This window comes from Microcebus murinus, chromosome 1 (genome assembly GCF_040939455.1).
Source record: "Microcebus murinus isolate Inina chromosome 1, M.murinus_Inina_mat1.0, whole genome shotgun sequence".
NCBI classification, from domain to species: domain Eukaryota; kingdom Metazoa; phylum Chordata; class Mammalia; order Primates; family Cheirogaleidae; genus Microcebus; species Microcebus murinus.
This window is the reverse complement of record NC_134104.1, coordinates 102,713,965-102,733,506: the sequence shown is the minus strand read 5'-3', so window position 1 is coordinate 102,733,506 and position 19,542 is coordinate 102,713,965. Positions and strand designations below refer to the sequence as shown.

Genomic DNA, 19,542 nt, shown 5'->3' with positions numbered 1-19,542 from the left:
TAGGCAATTCTATGTGTGAGTAGACACAGACCAAGATCTTGTCTCAATATAATTTTTTAAATGTAAAGATTCTTGTCTTTTACCTATTGTCTCCTGATTCCACCCCCATATCATTCTCACCTTAGTTTAATGGCCCTGCCTTGATGATATTTGAAATGATAAGCCTCCTTGGGAGATACCACCCTTAACCTATTCTTTGCTGATGTGCTCGCCTAGTCTGGTTTACAATGTTCAATAAAGGCTTAGGACCACAATGTCTATTACTGTCGCCTCTCCTCTATTTTTACAGGCTTCTATGTCCAGAATTACCAGCACCTCCCCCCACCATATGTAGGGATTACATGAGCCACTGAAAATCTATTCAACATATGGAGAATTCAAGGTATTTTACATTCCAGAAAATATGTCTATTTCACATGTGGTATATATTTTAGAGGTGAGTACATGGTGCTCTGCGAGCTCCACAAGGACAGGTATGAGCTCTGGGCTGATTGAGGTTGTAGCCCTAAGACTAGTACATGCCAGGCACGTAACAGGCGCTCTGATATATTTGCTGAATGAATACATTAGTCACTACGGTGTCTGTGGTCTTTACATCCCATATATACGCGTTTCTATCATCAAACCCCTAAGCTATGTTTCCCTTCAGCAAGGCGGCCTACGCGGCCGGATACAGAGGCGCCGGCCAGGTGAGCACTGTCCTGCCCGTCTGGCGCGGGGCAGGCGACCCCGTCTGGCGGCAGCGGCGGAGGCAGCCGTTTGCCTTCTCTCAGGGACCGGCGGCGTCAAGGGCTGGAGGCGCCTGGAAGGAGGCAGATAAACAAAGCCAACCGCACCGAAAACGGGTCGTTCCGTTTCACAACCTGCCTCGAGTGCCTGGGTCTCTTCGGAACAAAGTGACCCTCCATCTGTCCGCAGGCAGATGGAGCCCGCCCCACGCCGCGCACGCTTCCCTTTCTCACAACCGCGCGCTCCCAGACGCGCGTAGACGCGGACCCCCGGGGACCGGCCGTCCGCGAGAGGACACGCCCCCTCGCGGGAGCACCAGGCCACCGCACGCACACCCCGCGCGCCTCCCCGAGAGCGAGCGCGCACGCGCGCGAGGGGGTGGGGCTCCTTCCCGGCACCCACTGAGCGCCCGGCCTCCTCACCCCACCCCACCCCCTGGCGCCCAGGCTCCGCCTCCGAGACGGGGCCGTAGGGAGGAGGCGACCGGAAGCCACTTAAAGCAGAGCTCGAGGTGACAGGCGAGCTAGCTGTACCTGGAGCGCGGTTGAGGCTTTCTGCGCTCGCGGCGGCAGAATGGCCCGTGCGCGGCTAGCCGCGGCGCCGGCCTGCGACCCCTAGACGCCAGCGCCCTCCCTCGGCGCCGAGCCCCGGCGCGGACGCTGCCCGCAACGCGACTCCTGTGATCCGGTCTCTCAGGCTCTCGTTCAGGTAAACGGCTCCGAGTGGGCGCTGAGGGGCCGAGGGACCCTCGCCGGGGTGGCGGGAGCCTGCCTCGCGGTGCCGGCCCCGCACAGGGAGTGTGCCGGGTCTTGCAGATCAGGGCGATTGATTTTTAGACTGCGTTTTGTACCAAATTCACCTGGATCCCATCAATAGGGGATTAGTGTACACTCCTTAGTCACTTAGAGCCTGCGGCAGGTGTATAAGTCAGAGCAAGACGCTGAAGGACTTAGCTGGGGTCGCTGGCGTCTGCCCCTTCCCTCTTCGTCAGGGCGGGGGCGCGTCTATGCGGCCTCCCCCGGAGCAGACCCCAGGCGCTCCTGAGGCGCGGAGCAGCCCTTCGCAGACCCGGGAGGAGGGCACGGCAGTTGCGGGAGACTTCCGGCCGGCCCCGCGTTCTGGGCTGCAGCCGAGAAGTTTGCAGGCTGTTTTCACGTTAACTTTGAGGGCGCACAAGTCCTCGCCTTCCTCCCGGCCGCCGCGAGGAGCGCCCGCCGCCTTTCCCCGGCGCTTCGCGGCTCGGTTCTGCGAGCCTCCGAGACCCGCCGGACGCTCCTGAGGAGGTGAAGAAGAAATGTAGAGCCGCGAGTGGGAAGCCGGGGGTCGCTGGTCAGGAGAAGGCTGGACCGTGGGTTTGAGGGGCGTCCCGGCGCCTGCGGAGGGGCCAGGGATGCCCGGGAATACCCGGAATTGTCCGGCCCGGCGGCGCCTCGGCCGCTCTTGGCGCGGCCCGGGGTTCGGAGCTGCGTAAACCGTCGCGGCCGGCAGGAGGCGTCTCTCGGACCCGGGTCGCTGAGTGTGGAGCGGGCGGTTTCCTTGGAATGTGCGATGGTCCAGGAGTGTCGGAGGTCCCCGGAGTCCCTAGGTGAGCGATCTAGCAGTGGGTCGCCTGCAGCGAGGGACCGGAGGAAGTGTCCTTCCAATCTTTATTTTTCTGTTATGCAAACTAATTAGGGAAGTAGGTTCTAGTGGTTTAGCCACTTCTCTAGTTCTCTGCTTCTTCCTCCCAGTTTTGTTTCCGAGTTTGATGAAAGGCAATAATAATAGGAAAAGTTGCGTGTTCTCGTGTGTATGTACACACACGTATAAGTAAATTTGGTTTAGTGTCTGTTTTGCCTTAATAAGCTATGATAGGAGTGGTTGGTGTGTATGTGCGTGGGGGAAGGCATAGGCCGGTTTGGTGTGGTGGAGAGGGAATACCACAATCTGTGCCAATTCTGCCTTGAGGCAATAGCACTGAATGATGAATAATAACTCCTGGCTTGGCTGCTTTCCACTTGATTTATGTCTTATGTCAGGTCTCTCCTTCTTCGTGAAGCTTTCCCTAACAATGCCAGCTCAAAGTGAACTCTCCTTTTTCTACCTTTTCCTTTTGTGCTTACATATACACTAACACTTTGCTATATGCTATGCTTTGTATTTTATTTTCCTGAGTGATTGTGCACTTTTTACACATAGATTTATGACTTTCTCCAGTTGTATCTTTAATATTTTGGGGGAGGCACTCAGTTTTATCTTTTTTTGTTGACTTTGACCCATAAACAACAAAGAACTAAACATATAATATGTGCCTTCAGTAATATTTGTGGAACACCTGCAGTGTGCATTGTGCTAGGCACTGTACTGGGCATCTAGAATGCATACTTGATTAAGTCATGTCCTCTTGCTTCAAGGATCTCTTTTGGTTTGTTGGACAAGAGAGAAAAGGGTTAATTGCTTCTCTGTCTGTTTCTCACCTGGCACAATCTGAGTAAATATTTTTAAGTTTCAATTTTTTTCAAGGGGTCTGATTCTTGAAAGAAAGCGCTTTTTAAAATCTCTTTCAGTATTTCATTAGGAATCTGAAATTTGGAGTGTGTTTTATATTCTCGTGTTAATTTTCTATATATACCTTCATTTGCCTCTTTAAAAATGCATATACATAACTTTTGAAGACTCGGACTTAGAGGCCCTTTCTGTGTTATGAAGTTGTGTTTGGTTTCTAACACAGTGTGCAGTGGGTGTTGCTGATGTGGCTTCTGTTGCTAAACACACCCAGCCTGGTGTTCCTTCTGTAGTGGTAATGTTTCTGGGGATTTCAAAAGTAGACCCTTAATATTCTTCAGGAATATGTTAGAACTTTCTGAATATAAGAATGCTTAACAGGCTCCTCCTGGCTTTCTCTCATATATTTCAATTGAGAGCCCTGTTTCCTGTGTATATTCTTACACCCCAAATTCACTCACTATTTAACTTTGAAGTTTAACCTTCATTTGTTGAAATTTTTTTTCCCCACAAAGAAACTTAAGTTTTTGTCAACTTACGAGACAGGTGGTACATAAATAACTGTGAAGAGAACCACAAAGCTGAGTAGAGATGTGGCTTCCCTGCTGTCATCATCTAGACACAGTTATTTCTACCTCCTATCTCTTACCCTACTCTAGCCTTAGTAAAAATTCATAGCCTAGCAAAATTATAGACTCATATGTTAAGTCCACAAATAAGGGCCAAAGGCCTATCGAAAGACTCTCTCTCTCCCCTACCTTTATCTGCTGTAGGCTTTTGAATATTGTTGGTTACTTTAGAGCCTTGATTTCTGAATAAAATTTAAAATTGACCTGGAGAGGCTAAATATAGTATAAGAGGAAGTGATTTTAGGGCCTCTATCACAGACCAAAACAAAACATTTTTAATGAATGAATGTGATCCAGTTGTTGTCAGTGTGTAAATGATCATCTTCCTTCCTTTCCTGGTAGGATTTTTAGACTGAGGAGCAATTGGAGCTAATCCACATCATGGAAATGGAAACCACAGAATCTGAGCCAGACTGTGTAGTGCAGCCTCGCTCTCCTCCTGATGACTTTTCATGCCAAATGAGACTTTCTGAGAAGATCACTCCATTGAAGACTTGTTTTAAGAAAAAGCAGGATCAGAAAAGATTGGGAACTGGAACCCTGAGGTCTTTGAGGCCAATATTAAATACTTTATTAGAATCTGGCTCACTTGATGGGGTTTTTAGATCTAGGAACCAGAGTGCAGATGAGAACAGCTTACACGAACCTATGGTGAAAAAAACCCTGGAAATCAATACATCGTGCCCACCAGCAGAAAACAATATGTCTGTCCTGATTCCTGATGGAACAAATGTTGGGGGCCAGATACCAGAAGCCCATCCTTCCACCGATGCTCCAGAACAAGTGGTTCCAATCCAGGATCACAGCTTTTCACCAGAAACCATCAGTGGGACAGTGGCAGATTCTACACCAGGGCACTTCCAGACTGACCTTTTGCACCCAGTGTCAGGTGATGTTCCTACTAGCCCTGACTGCATAGACAAAGTCATGGATTATGTTCCAGGGGTTTTCCAAGATAGCAATTTTACAATCCAGTACATTTTGGACACCAGTGATAAGTTGAGTACTGAGCTCTTCCAGGACAAAAGTGAGGAGGCTTCCCTTGACCTCGTGTTTGAGCTGGTGAACCAGCTACAGTACCACACTCACCAAGAAAATGGAATTGAAATCTGCATGGACTTTCTGCAAGGCACTTGTATTTATGGCAGGGATTGTTTGAAGCACCACACAGTCTTGCCATATCATTGGCAGATAAAAAGGACAACTACTCAAAAGTGGCAGAGTGTATCCAATGATTCTCAGGAGCACTTGGAAAGATTTTACTGTAACCCAGAAAATGATAGAATGAGAATGAAGTATGGGTATGTATTTATTTATAACAACTTGTAAAACTTTTTAAATGTTGTAGAGAAGGTAAAGAAGCTAAAAGCTTAGTGTGGAGTAGTTTCTTTCAGTAGTAACAGGTTTTATTCTTTTTTCCACTGTTATTCTTTGGGCTTTACGCTATCCTGATTTTTCATGGTGGTTGAATGCAGGCTATTTACCCAACCAAACAATGAAGGTTTTATGATTTGAACAATTCAGATGTCACTCTGTTCAATATGTGTGTGACTGAGAAGTTGCACGTACATTGACTATTGTGAATCAAATATTAATCACATAGGAGAGCTTTTTAAAAGAAAGTCCGTGGTGAATATTAGTATAACATAATGAATACCTAATTTGTCTAAATTTAAAGTTTTGAATATTGAGTAGCTGCTATTTCTTAAAAGAAAGTAATATTGTTGGGAGATTTTTGTGGCCCTTTTCATTTTAAATGGTTTAAACACTTTTTTTTGTGAGTGATTCACAAGTTTCTCCTATACTCTTCAATCTTTTATTAGTTTCCTTGAAGCTTTTTACTATTAAATTTATCTTATAGATAAAATAAATAGTTCCACAATTCAGAGTATTTTTTTTTTTTTTTTAAACAGAGTCTCACTCTGTTGCCCAGGCTAGAGTGCTGTGGCTTAAGCCTAGCTCACAGCAACCTCAAACTCCTGGGCTCAAGCGATCCTCCTGCCTCAGCCTCCCGAGTAGCTGGGACTATAGGCATGCGCCACCATGCCCTGCTAATTTTTTCTATATATTTTAAGTTGTCCAGCTGATTTCTTTCTGTTTATAGTAGAGATGGGGTCTTGCTCTTCCTCAGGCTGGTTTTGAACTCCTGACCTTGATTCATCCTCCCGCCTCAGCCTCCCAGAGTGCTAGGATTTCAGGTGTGAGCCACCACGCCCAGCCCAGAGTATTTTTTTAAACCTGGAAGTTTTAACAATGAGTGAAGGGAGGATTTATGTTGATGGATATGTTTATTCACACACAAAAAAAACTATTCTCGACTTTTGATATGCAATATATATATATATATATACATATATATATATATATATATATATATATATAAACTCAGTTCTCTTAGTATGGATGTCTATAAGCAATATTTACTGACAGGGAACTGATATTTCCACATCCTAATTCTTCTTTAATTGAACTTTAAAATGAAAATGATAGTTGCCACATGTAAAGTTGCTAGTACAAAAAGGGCTATATAGTAAGCATTAATCTCTATTTCTCCTATAATGTAAGAGGAGTTAAAATGTTTACATAATACTTAATAGCTATTTATGTGTGACCAAGAGTGAGGATTAAAATTATATGGAAGAGAAGAGCACTTCTTTCCTTGCTACCTGACTTGGGAAACCATGAAGGCAACCTGACAGCTTCACAGATAATGAATGGCCGGGTATAGTACTGAAAGATATGACCTATATGTGGGGGAAAATACAGACTGTACCAACTCAGAGAAACTTCCTTGAGAGTCATCTTTGTTCATAGATAGTTTACAGTACCCAGATGTCTGGAGAGTCAGCAAATGGTGGCTATAAACCAATTCTGAGTTGTTTTATTATGTTAGTTTTGATGTTGGCCTTCTGTGTTCTGATTAGTGCCAGAGCATTGTTGGCATTACAGAAATCTGATTTTTTTTTTTTTAACTTCTCTTGCTCCCTTTTAGTGTTGGGTGAGTGGTTTTCTTTCAGTACTTCAATATTTCAGATAGTACATAGGTCCATATGTCTTATTAATACTTTAATAATCATGAAACTAGAACTTTGCATCTTGTGTTTCAAAGGGGAAGTGTGGAACATGAAGAGAAACAGTATAAAGCCTAAGTTCAAGGGTATTACATAGAGAATCCCCTGGGATAAAAGTAAGGTCATATCAAGAATGTAGTTTTCCTGGCTATAAATATATTATCTTGAGAATATAATGCATTCAAGATTCTACCTTGGCCGGTCGCGGTGGCTCACGCCTGTAATCCTAGCTCTCTGGGAGGCTGAGGCTGGAGGATCACTCAAGATCAGGAGTTTGAAACCAGCCTGAGTAAGAGCGAGAGCCTGTCTCTACTAAAAATAGAAAGAAATTAATTGGCTAACTAAAAATATAGAGAAAAATTAGCCGGGCATGGTGGTGCATGCCTGTAGTCCCAGCTACTCAGGAGGCTGAGGCAGAAGGATCACTTGAGCCTAGGAGTTTGAGGTTGCTGTGAGCTAGGCTGAAGCCATGGCACTCTAGCCCAGGCAACAAAGTGAGACTGTGTCTCAAAAAAAAAAAAAAAAAAGAAAAGAAAAGATTCTACCTTGTTTGGGTAGCAAAACTTACAATAAAACTGAGTACATTTTTAAAACAGCCTTGGAAGAAAGAAAAATGTTTTACATTTTATTTTAAACATCTTCTTAATAAGGTATTGTCCACAATCTCTCTTGCCCATAAGCTAGCAATTCTAATTGCTATGTCAAGGGTAATTAATTTTATATACTCTCAAAGCCACTCTAATCCTTCCAACTCCAGATTGCAAAACTCTGCAGAACAGTGGCCTTCCACTTCACTATGAAGCAAATTTTCAGTCTGCTGAGTACTTCAGCATCTTGGTACATTAAGTTTCTATCTGTTTGAATTGGTCAGGAAGAAACTAGCAGGATTATTGTCCAACACATTACATTCTGTTACTGTGAGCAAGGAAAAATAGTCATTTTGATCCTAGAAAAATCGAAGAACTCTTAGGTCAGCAGCATATTGGGTATTTATCCTTTGGTAAGATTATTTTGCTGAAGAATAAACAGATAAAGAAAGGCTCATAAGCATACATTGTTGGATCAGTTATAAAGTAGTTGCAGTGGGTGTTTGATTTCCATATCAGTTTTAATGAAGTAAACTAATGTTTACCTGAGACTTGGAAGAAAAAAAGTATCAGTAAGTTATTATTATAATTACTATTGCTGCCACTACATTGTTAGTGTGGTAATAAGTGGCCCTGCCCTGATAAAATAGCAAAAAGTATTAACTGTTAAATTACTAGTAAAGTGAACTTCTCTCAGGACTACAGGAAAAAAATTTTGCAATATTGTAGATAGCTAAGTGTCACAAATTAGGCTCTTGGGAAGTTGACCTGTGGTCATTGCAACCTGGTTTTCCTTGTATTCCAAAGCGATGTTGTGTTTCCTGGCAACAAGATGCAGATAACGGCATGTTGAGCCTTGCTGAGAGATTCACAAACAAGCTGGAGCAGCCCAGGTTCACATGGTTACCACATTATTTGGCTAAAGCTATTAATCTCTGTGGTCAGGCCTGTAAAGCTGGTCTATCTGTTCAGATTGCATATAACCAGGAAGTGTGTGTTCAGCTGTGTATATGTCCAAGTCAGACCTGGCAGTCTTTGGATTCAGGAATAGTGAATAATGAATGACAGTTGTTTATCCCTGTGTTTTCATTAGTTTATATGACTTGGTAAATCATTATATTCCATACCCATAACATCTTCATTTTGTGCAAGTTGGAGAAAGTTCATAGTTCTGGGTCCATAGGAGAGACAAAAGCATAGTTTCAAACTGTGCAGATACAATTCTTGATTTTGCTTTGCAAGTGTATTGGATTTACCAACTAAATCTAAATTAGATATGTAGTGTTCATTTTGTTCTTAGGAATGGAGTTGGAAAGGAAGTTGAGCTAGATAAGTTCACAGGTCCTTTCCAAATTTTTAGTCATGATGTTTAGATACTAAAAACATTTAAAAAGGATTTCAATAATAAATGCTTACTTGGTTCATTGTAATGAAATTATGATATAATCCTACTTTGCTTTGTTATTCTGCTTTTGCACATCTATAAATGTTTATTGTTAACATCAACTGTATATGAGTTGTGTGTATGAACTCCCTAGATACAGATACTGAGGCTTCTTTTCTGTACATGGGATGGGCCTTGGAGAATTTCCAAATTCCAAATATGCAGTTGAGAAAACAACATTGAATGTTGTGTTTTCGATTAAGAAAACATAGTCTCTAACAGTAGGCACTCATCCTTAATAGATAATGATATTGAATAGCAGAACTAAGCAGTTTTAAAAGAGCCTCGCTCACTGTGTGGAATACTGTTGTGGATAATTGAAATTATGGAGGCTGTGCAAATCTCTCTCAAGCATCCAAGATCACCATTGGTTTCACATTACATTCATTTTAAAGTGATCCAGAGTAGTCTTCTGGTTATTGCCACTCATCAAGAAAAGATACTCTGCAAACCTTATTTTTTTGGAGGTTGCTACAGATGAAAATATGACTAATGATTATTTCTAATTCTGAATGTATCGAAAGAAGGTGGAATTGAAAAAGAAAGTTCCAAACTCTGAATCTATGGTTAATTTTTCTCAAAGGACAGTGTTCTTTTCTCTTCTTTTGGAATTAATCCTTATTGATAAGAGGGAGTTTCATTTGCTTAAGGTTGAAGCCTAGAGTATTGTCATAATCTTAGTTGCTGAGTGATTTTAATTGCCAATTGCTGTAAGAAGTCTTTTTTTAAATTTGTCCCAGTGACAATACCATTAGATGACTTCACAGAAACTCTTGTGTAAGAAGACAAGGAGAAATGCGTATTCATGATAATAAAAAGCCTATAGTATTATATTCTATATGACTTGCAGAGTGAATTATCTTAACTAGAACAAGCTCCTAACTGAACTCTACTGGAATAGTTAAATTAGCCAAGTTAACTCTGGCCTGCACAGCTGTGATGATGTATGAACCAACTCATTATGTGTTATTGATAACACTGGAGAGGGGAGAACAGCTGAAACTTACTATGCCTTGTGACTTTTTGGTATTTCTTGAATATACACAGCTGGATGAGTTTGAATTTATTTTAAAAATTCCTGCCTAAGAGAGAGTTCCATAAGCAAGAACTATGTTTGAAGTGACTTTTAAAATGTGTGCCTTGTGCTTTAGGATAAAGCAATCCAGTGAATTTTTTTTTTTTGGTACTTCTTTATGCTGCTATTTACATATGAAATAAAACTAATTGGCTTCTATCTATACTAATCCAGAGGAGTTACTGGGTCTGTGTAGAGCTATCATGGTAATCAATGGCAATCATTCATTTATTCTCTTTCTGGGTTTTTATCAACAAACAGAATAGACTTTTTGAAGCATCTGTCACCTGTCTTCAGGTTGGGGTCAGCTTTTTACTGTTGTATTTATGGTAATGAAAATGAACCTTGCCAAAAAGGCACAGATTTATAACTTTTAAATTAGACAGTTGGAGGAAATGCCTTATAAGGTTATCTGGCAGTCCCTAAAAATAATTGCATTATACATTATGTCCTTTATCATTGAATTTGAAAACAGAACCCTTTTATTATAAATACGAACAACAATAAAAAAAAGAAATACAGATTGAGTATTATCCAGAGTGTTTTCAGGACTAGACGTATTTCAGATTTCAAGTTTTTTTCAGATTTTGGAATATTTGAATTATACCAGTTAAACCTCCAAAATCCAAAATCTGAAATGCTCCAAAGAGCATTTCCTCTGAGCATCATCTTGGGGCTCAAAAGTTTTGGATGTTGGAGCATCTTGGATTTTTGGATTAGGGATGCTCAGCCTGTAGTCATAACTCCATTCAGCATTTAAAAGCCTCTACACATAATGGGCATGCAACAAAAATGCTGCTTTTGACAGGATAACTCTGCGTCCCTGTAAATCTGTTTCCTATTTTTGCACTAGAATTTTTAGATTCTAGTTTTACAGTCTTTCATAAAGCAAAGGTAAATTTCATAAATTCTTTGTATTTTTAATATGGTCAGTGATTCTCAGTTTTATTCTGGGTTTGGGGGCTATTTTTCTAAAGGACCATTCAAGCATTGACTGCTCAAGGAATGCTACTAAAACCAGCCTTTTGAGATTATGACTATTCCTATGGCCTTTTTTATTTCTTATCCCTTGATTTGATGATGATTCTGGATTGCATTTAAATGAGGACCTCCTTTTGTGGAAGGAAACCTAAGTACATGTGTATATCATTTTTGCAAAGGAAAAAACAAATATATTTTGAATTGCAAGATGATTATTCTGGCACAACTTTCTATAAGGCTGATTCAAATTGAACACTAAGTGAAAGAAAATTGGTAAAAGTAGTAGAATTTCTCTTTTATAAGTCTGGGAGTCTTAAGATAATGTGTGAATGATTTTGTTTCTTTAAAGTGCTGAAGGTGGAACCATATTCTGTTTCATTCTGGGTTTAAAATTGTTATGTACTGGCCTGAGATCTTGGGTTGAGCTCTACTTTGTAGTACCATAACCACAAACTGTACAAAGAAATAAAATACTTCTGAAGTTCACCATTTCTAGGAGCAAACAAGCCATATTGTAGATGTGAAGGAATTTCTTCAGCAAAACTAAGTATTGCTTATTTTTATATTTATAGATTAAATTCATGGCTGTGCTTTCTGGGGACCAGGAATTACACTGCACACAAACTCTCCCCTATTTAAAATTTCTCCCTGAAAGTGTTAAACCTAATCTAGCCCAGTTTGACACATGAACTATAAAAGCCTCAATTTCTTTTTGAGACAAAGCCTCACTTTTGTTGCCCAGGCTAGAGTGCCGTGGCATCAGCCTAGCTAGCTCACAGCAACCTCAGACTCCTGGGCTCAAGTGATCCTCCTGCCTCAGTCTCCTAAGTAGCTGGGACTATAAGCATGTACCACCATGCCCATCTAATTTTTTCTATATATTTTTAGTTGGCCAATTAATTTCTTTCTATTTTTAGTAGAGACAGGGTCGTGCTTTTGCTCAGGCTGGTTGGCCTTGAACCATCCTCCCATCCCACCGCCTCGGCCTCCCAGAACTCTAGGATTACAGGCGTGAGCCACTGTGCTTGGCCCTCAGATTTTTAATATAGATAATTTCTTGTTAATCGAGGAATCTGAAATTACAAGTGGTACGTTCTGAAATACATTTTGAAAATTAAGGATTTTACATAAATTGCACTTATTCAACTTGGTATCTTGTAAAGATTTATATTCAATCTGTGCAAAAACAGTATTGTAGACTTGAGATAAATACAACCAATTCTGATCAGGAACTCAATTTTAGAAGTTGGTATTAATAAACTTTTAACTATCATGTATTAAACTTCCAATTTTCCTCGCTGACCCTACCCAGTTACTGTTGCTAAGACAAGCATTAAAAGAGGTCAACTAAGCATTCCTATTTGCAGTTTCCACACAACAAAATGTGTCTGTCTCCTTGATCTTCTCTGTGATGTTTACTTACTGGTAACACCCACTTGACCAGTAAAGAACCTTTGCATGGTCATCACAATGAAAGGATAAGCACTTACAAGAGTGAGAATGTTAGAGTGACTGTTCCCTTTCACATTCTACAGAAACCAGTAATATGTACCACAAAAAATTGTGTAAAAATGTATTAGAATGTCCCATGACTAAGTTATCTGAGAAGGAGTTCAGTAAATTTGTATTCTTTATGCAAATGGAAGTCCTGTTTTGGTTCTGTTGCTTCTGAGCATAAGGGAGGATTTGTGAATAGTCTTATGTTGAAACATTGCACTTCTCATAATGATTGGAGAATGTTTAATTTAGGCTACACTTACAGGAATTTCTATTACATTAGCTTTTTTCTTTTTGGACTAATTAATGGTTTCTTAAACTCTGCCATCTCATTTGATGTATAGCTATAGAGTTTGGGGGACCTTCTTTGGTCTAAATTTTTACCAGCACTGAATAATCAGTGAAGAATGGCATGAGTTGGGGCCCAAGGGTGAACTTTGCTTTCAGTAGTTCATTTGCTTTCAGAATCTTGTCTACACCCTGTGATCTTCATAGTTCCTGCAGCTGATCAGGGCGTAGAGAGGGCAAACAGCACAAAATACTCTTAAATAATTTCCTGCTGTGGTTGGTGTTTGGTTTCTGACTGTCACCTGGCTTAGCTCTTTCATTTCCAGGCATTTAGAGAGTAAAAATAAGCACAAGAGAAATACCAGGTTTGCCTTCTAGGGTTTAATTACTCATTCTAATGAAAGAAAGACATCCTTGAATCTAGGGAGAATATGTGAAACAGAAGGAAATTTGCTTGCTTGCTTTCTGACATTTGGATTATCCCAGTGCTGCCAGACATCAGAAGCATTGTGTAAAGTGTTCTACAATTAATTTGTTACTAAAAAATAATTTAGACTGTCTTAACTAATTGATAAATTAGTTAATTTGAACCTATCAGAGAAACTGGGCTTTGTAGAAGCCATCTCCCCCAGAAAAAGTTACTGATTTAAGACTGTTGATAATATTTAAGACTGTCATAATTTACAAAATTTAGACAATAAAAAACTTTTAATATCTTTTCTGTAGAAAATCTTTTTTCCAGAAATTTGTTTAAAGAACTATCAGGTTGATGAACTCTCTGTGTAGTTTGTATGCATTCAAATCTCTAGTCTGCTTGAAAGCTGCTTACTCATCTCTGGATTCTTAGCACCAAATACATCATAAGCCATCAGTGAGTATATTTCTAATTCTTTATTGATTAGTTAGTTCATCTGGACTAATTGGGGGAAAAACCAAGGCTAACTAAAAGAAAATGCTGAATAAAAACCTTTTTAAGGGAGTCATTTATAATTTAAAAGTCAGAACAGCAATGAAGCTAATAGATTATATCTTATTAGGGATTATTAGTATTTTATGATAATTATTTATAATTAATATTTTATTTATGTATAAATAAGTCCTAAATTGTTTGAGGTTTTTTGAAAGCAACTTTTAAGTAATTTTAGGATTTACATATATGTATTGACTTTATGTAGAAAAGTTTTATGAACAAATTTATTTTATCCCTCTTTAAATGCTACCAAGTTTGTATCCAAAAATTTGAACTAACCAATATTTGTGCCTTGACCACATGGCAGACATTTTTTATTGTCTACTTTGAGGTAAGATAGAAACCTTAGTTTTAAAAATATTTCCTTCAACAGAAGGGATATGTACTCATCTTCATAAAAATCAGTAATTGCATAATTTAATGCAGTATATAAGGCATGCTACACAATTTTTAAAAACTAGTCTGTGCTTTCTATCTCAGCTGTTCTCATAAAAGCTAAGTTTCAATTCCTTAACTTAATTTCAATAACTTAAGTTTTCAGTTGTCAGGCTGTGATTGAGAAGTATGTCTCACTTATAGTTACCTTCTGTGAGTCTGTGATTCTCAGGACATGTGACTGAATTTGGATCAAAGTTAAGGCAGTGTGACATTTTTGGTACCTTCAGGGTGTAAAATTTAACCCCATGCCTCCATAAATAGATAACAGTGAGATCTTCTGATCTCATAAGTGTAGTTTTTATTTATGAAAGATTTTATCCGCATATTACTGGGAAGTTTTATTGTGTTTTTTGTTTTGATCTGTATTGTGTAATACAAAACAAAAAATGTCAGCATAACAGTATTTTAGTAGATTCTTTTTTTTTATGTGAATGTCATCATTTGCTTTTAGTGGTTGCATTGGGGCAGGGAACTTCAGTGTATGGTATTATTTATTAGTGGTTTAGCAAACATGTAGATGTATTCAAATGATCATGTCTTAGTATCAGAACTTTTTGAGAGTAAGCTGTGGTATGGGTTTGTTTAACTTACCTGCCACTCTTTCCTCTCCTTTCTCTTATTCTCTTTGTCAATTCACCATGATCAGTTATAGAATGACTTTAAGACCACAGATTAGATGTCTAATAATTTGTAAATCAAACATGGGGTTTGGCACACAGATAAACATGATTCCAGACAGCATCCGTCGGACTAACTTGCTGCCTTCTCAGAAATTCACCTTTTTCCAAGATGTTTTAGGAGAGACCAAAGGAGAACACACAGAATTTTGCCTGATAATCACTTTTGAAGAGTTGATCCCAAGAAGTGCATTGTGTCTTAAAATGGGGAACATTTTTACCTACCCAAAACTCTTTTGAAGTATTTGGAACCGTTAGATAAGTTCATGATCCAAGTTTTATATTGATAGTTTTACAGACTGATCTAAGCCTCGGTAATTCTGCCTTCATTAGGTCAGGATTTCTTTAGAGGTGGGTAGATTTAATTTAGAGTCAACAATTGGTTCTTAGTCTGTGCACAACTACTGAGCACCATATGCATAATAATGTAAACTCTCAATTTTGATATGTGAGTATATCTGTGTCTATAGCTACTTCTGGATATGAAACGAAAAATCAGTTGTTATCATAACTGATGTCATAGTTTAGAAATTAAGTATAGTATTTTAACTTCTGGTGACTATTAAAAGATACTGCTTTGATTGTAAGCATTTATACATAAGTATTATTGCCTTACCCAACAGTTCTATGCTATTTACTTGAGGCAGTGTTAGCACAAATCTTAATTAGGAACAGAATAAATGACAGTTACTGTGCTGCTAAAGCAGCAAGTTACTAGTATATAGTTCTCTGAAGTTTTATAACTACACTACTTTCACAAAATAATGTTGGTGTTGTGAATGCCATGGCTTTATTCTCATCACCTTGTAACATATTTGAAGGGATATAAGCTGCCAGATATTCAGCATTGCTAAATGAGTTCCTGGAAACATCAAAGCCAGGTATCAAAAGCCAGCTATATTTTGTGCGCCTGTGAAATTTCTTTAGCAGCAGCAAACATATCCCATCTGTCATGCCTGTTTCAAGCCAGTAGCAGAAGATCCTAAATACTCTCCCAAATGCATTTAATCTTTATCTTTCTATCATTATGACCATCACTTTGGGAGTTATTTTCACTTTACATCATAAAAATAAGAGAGCCTACTAATTATGTGTGGTTTGTCTAGCCAGTTAGGGTTGGTGTTAATTAGTTTTGAGGTCACAGGTTTATCCTTGCAAAACCTAGTTAACTCTTAAAGGCAGGAAGCCAAGGTTCCAAAGTGTATCTGATCTAGTTAAAACTGTACAGAGTAGGGTTCAGAAAACTTGAATTGACTTTGCTGAAGTCTGAGATTATATTTTATTTACATCCTCTTCCCACTTAAATATGTTCCACCTCTTATAATTTCTGTCTCTAATGGCACCATGATCCAGTCATCCAGATCAAAAACATGGGAACATATCCTGGACTCTTTCTACTTCCTTCTGATCCACACGTAATCATCCTTCATGTAGCTAGATTCTAACTCTTAAATACTTCTCACATCATCCCTACTTTGCTTCCTTAGTCCTCTGTCATCATTTGTCTTGTGCAGTTCTAAAATCTGTAGATGGTTAATCATAGAATAATAAATATTGATAAATATGTTAATAAATATTTAGCAAACGAATGCTTGTAGCTACCTCTCCCCCACCTTTCCCCACCCTCCTCTGCCAAAATAAATAAATTATTCTATACAAGTACTAGTGAAGTGACCTTTATAGAGGCAAGACTGGAGCTTACTGAAAATCCACTGATGAGTCAAGTCCTAACCTCTTAACCCAGCATACAAAGCACTTCATTATTTGGCCCCAGCCAGCCTATCCAGTTCAGTCTTATCCCTTATCAGCTCTCATAGACACATACACCCTGACTTCCCACATGAACCGCATGTGCTTCTTTGCACCCTTTCCTCGTGCCTTGCTTGTTTAGCTTCTACACATGCAGTCAATCTGTATGTGGTGTCTTGCCTCCCATTGTCTGACTGGACTTGGCTCACATTTCATCCACTCTGGGATACCTCCCTTGACCGCTTTTCCTGACACCTTTCCCAGCAGAGGTAGGCCATCTACTTCTGAGTTGTTCCCAGACCACCTATGTGCCACATTTCACACTGCCACAAGGTTTACTATCCCCACTAGATTGGTTCTCTGTGGCATTTTGTCTTTTTCATGTTCTTATCCCCAATGCAAAACCCCATACCTAATCAATGTGCCTACTTAAGATTACTTTTTCCTTTATTGTCACATTTCCTTCTTGGTTTCAAACCTTTTATAGTAGAGAAATTGCCTAAAATGGTTGTGCTCTTTACTAAGCTCCCAAATACATAAACTGAAAAGCTATTTATCTGAGAAAGAAATCCTGTTCTTACTAATTTCTATTTCATTTAGCATTTGTTTCTATATTAGTTTTGGTTTTCATTCCAGCTCTGTTTATTGCTCATGCTGTAGTTCTTTTTTACTTTCTTTTTAGTATCTGAAATATACTAAGATAATAGTAAGTTTATAATATAGAGGAAATGATGTGTAGGGCATATTTTCTGACTTAGTGTGGGTGTTGGTGCTCTGTGCATTGCTAATATGTGTCAGAAAATGTTGGCTTAATTGGTATGTATAGATTCTTATTAAGAAGAGAACCATTGTTACAAAGCATCTAAATTATGAGAATGAGTGTCCTTTTCAGAATTTTAAATTAGTTTTGTATCTGGATTCTTATACTGGTATGTGTGGTGTTGTGTTTGTTGGCAAAACATGTGAAGCAGAATTGTTAATATTTCAGCAGTTAAAGTTCATTCTTCTTTTTATAGCAAAAATCAACAACCTGTTCACAAGTTTTTTTATTTTTCTGGCTCATGATAAGGTTATATCTTTGATCAGACAATACTGACGGATCTACTAGCTACTTGATAATGTTTAGCAAAATATAAATTATGAAACACAGTGGCTATCTCTCATACTTCTTTCTGGCCATCCCTCAGTAGGGATGCCCTTAGGCCAGATAGGGTTCTCATCCACAAGGATTATAGTACTCTGCTTTTACAAAGACACTCCTCCCTTCCCCAAAGTCCCAAGTCTCTGTCATTGTCTCTCTTGCTCAGTTTTCACACAGCTAGTATTTACTACTTTGACTCTTTTTCTTCATCTGCTCAATACTCTAAATTCACACCCTTATACTTTAAGGCTCTAAGAATTTACCTCCTTAGCTCATGGCCTGACATCACTTACATTGCCTGTTACCCCCTGGTTCACATTTCTTCATCTCTTATATACCCCTGTTTTAAAGGTCTCCTTTTCCAACTACTTGTACTGCCTTCTGTCTCCACCCTTCTAGAAGGGAAGTATTGGAGACTTTTTCCTTACACAAACTCTTTACTAATATTTCCTATTATTTAAACTCCTAAACCTCCTCTTCTATAATGCTGCATGTCTATTCTTTGTCCTCTTATTTCCTGAATGTACTTGCCACTGATGAATTTAGATAGGCAGATGTCCTGCTTCTTTGGTTCTACGTTTTGTTAGTTATTCCTCTCTTGAAGCTCCTGGAAAAATGGGGACTACATCTGTTTAATTCTTTGTGTATTGCCTAATACAGCCCACCATCACCATCACACACAGATGACTCATAACTGCTTTCTGATAATAGGAAACAATGGTTTGATAAAGAAGAGTGGTGGATGTTGAACATTTGGCATCCGTTTTATACACATTCATACTGATGCAGATTGTAGAGGAAAAAAACTCTTGGCTTTGGATTTTTAAAGCATTCCCTGTTTAAGGAAGAGCAGGTGGTAAAATTAATCTTATAAAAAGATAATTTAATGTTTTTCAAATTTGTTATTTTGTCTCTGTCAAGTCTAGAAAAGCATATTGAAAATCAAATAGAGCTAAAACAGTACTTTGATACATCAATCCAAAGAACAGTTGATTGTAGTAAATTAGAATTTGTCATAGAAATTTCATAATGCCCCAAGGACTGAAATGCACAGAGAATGTAGCAGAAGCTGAGCTGCAGTTGTAGATGTCTTTCTCATGCAAATCATTATCCATAAAGTCTCAGTAATAAGGCTTAAACAGAAATTGCTAGAGTGATGTCCAGAATAAAATCTGACACTTAAACGGCAAAAAGCATTAGCTGTTTATATTATAATGCATGTTAACATAATGACTGCTGTTCTAAGAACTCCTTAAAGGAAATACTGAGGATTTGTTAACTCATAATTGGGAACAGTTGTTGGGAGACAAGCTTAAAGGGGGGAAAATATGTTTAGAAACTTGAAATAGTCTAGGTTTATATCTATTTCTCTTCCCAATCATAGCATCAGAATCTCCTAAAATTAAGTGAAAATTCTTTAAAGCAACTTGATATGAAGTTTAACTTAGGCATAGGAGTTCTAATTTTCTGGGTTTTTTCCCAAGGATTTCCCAGAAACATTTTTCCTCTTGAATTAAATATTTCTATTTACCATAAATCATTTTAAACAAAACAGAAGCCAAATGTGATTTTAAACTATGTCTTATTCCTATTTCGTGCCTAATTAAAATTATGTTATTTTTAAGACTACATCCCACTACTAGTTAGTATTCTTTCTAAGCAAGAAATTTGGATTTGGGGGAAGGATCTTTTGGAAATTTTAAGAGAACATACTGCTTTTTACAAGTTATATGCTTGGCACCAGCAATTGGGTATATAACTTGAATTTTTTTCAAAGAGTAG

General features: G+C 38.9%; 1 protein-coding gene across 1 annotated transcript in view; it reads left to right on the top strand.

Annotated features, from left to right (window-relative positions):
- The first annotated feature begins 1,211 nt into the window (after window positions 1-1,211).
- Window positions 1,212-19,542, top strand: part of TIPARP (TCDD inducible poly(ADP-ribose) polymerase) — a 32,497-nt gene continuing 14,166 nt past the window's right edge. The window contains exons 1-2 of the mRNA XM_012786935.2: window positions 1,212-1,437; window positions 4,185-5,143. Of these exons, the coding sequence (XP_012642389.1) occupies window positions 4,224-5,143 (920 nt within the window). The 5' untranslated portion in view covers window positions 1,212-1,437; window positions 4,185-4,223. The remainder of the gene's footprint in view (window positions 1,438-4,184; window positions 5,144-19,542) is intronic.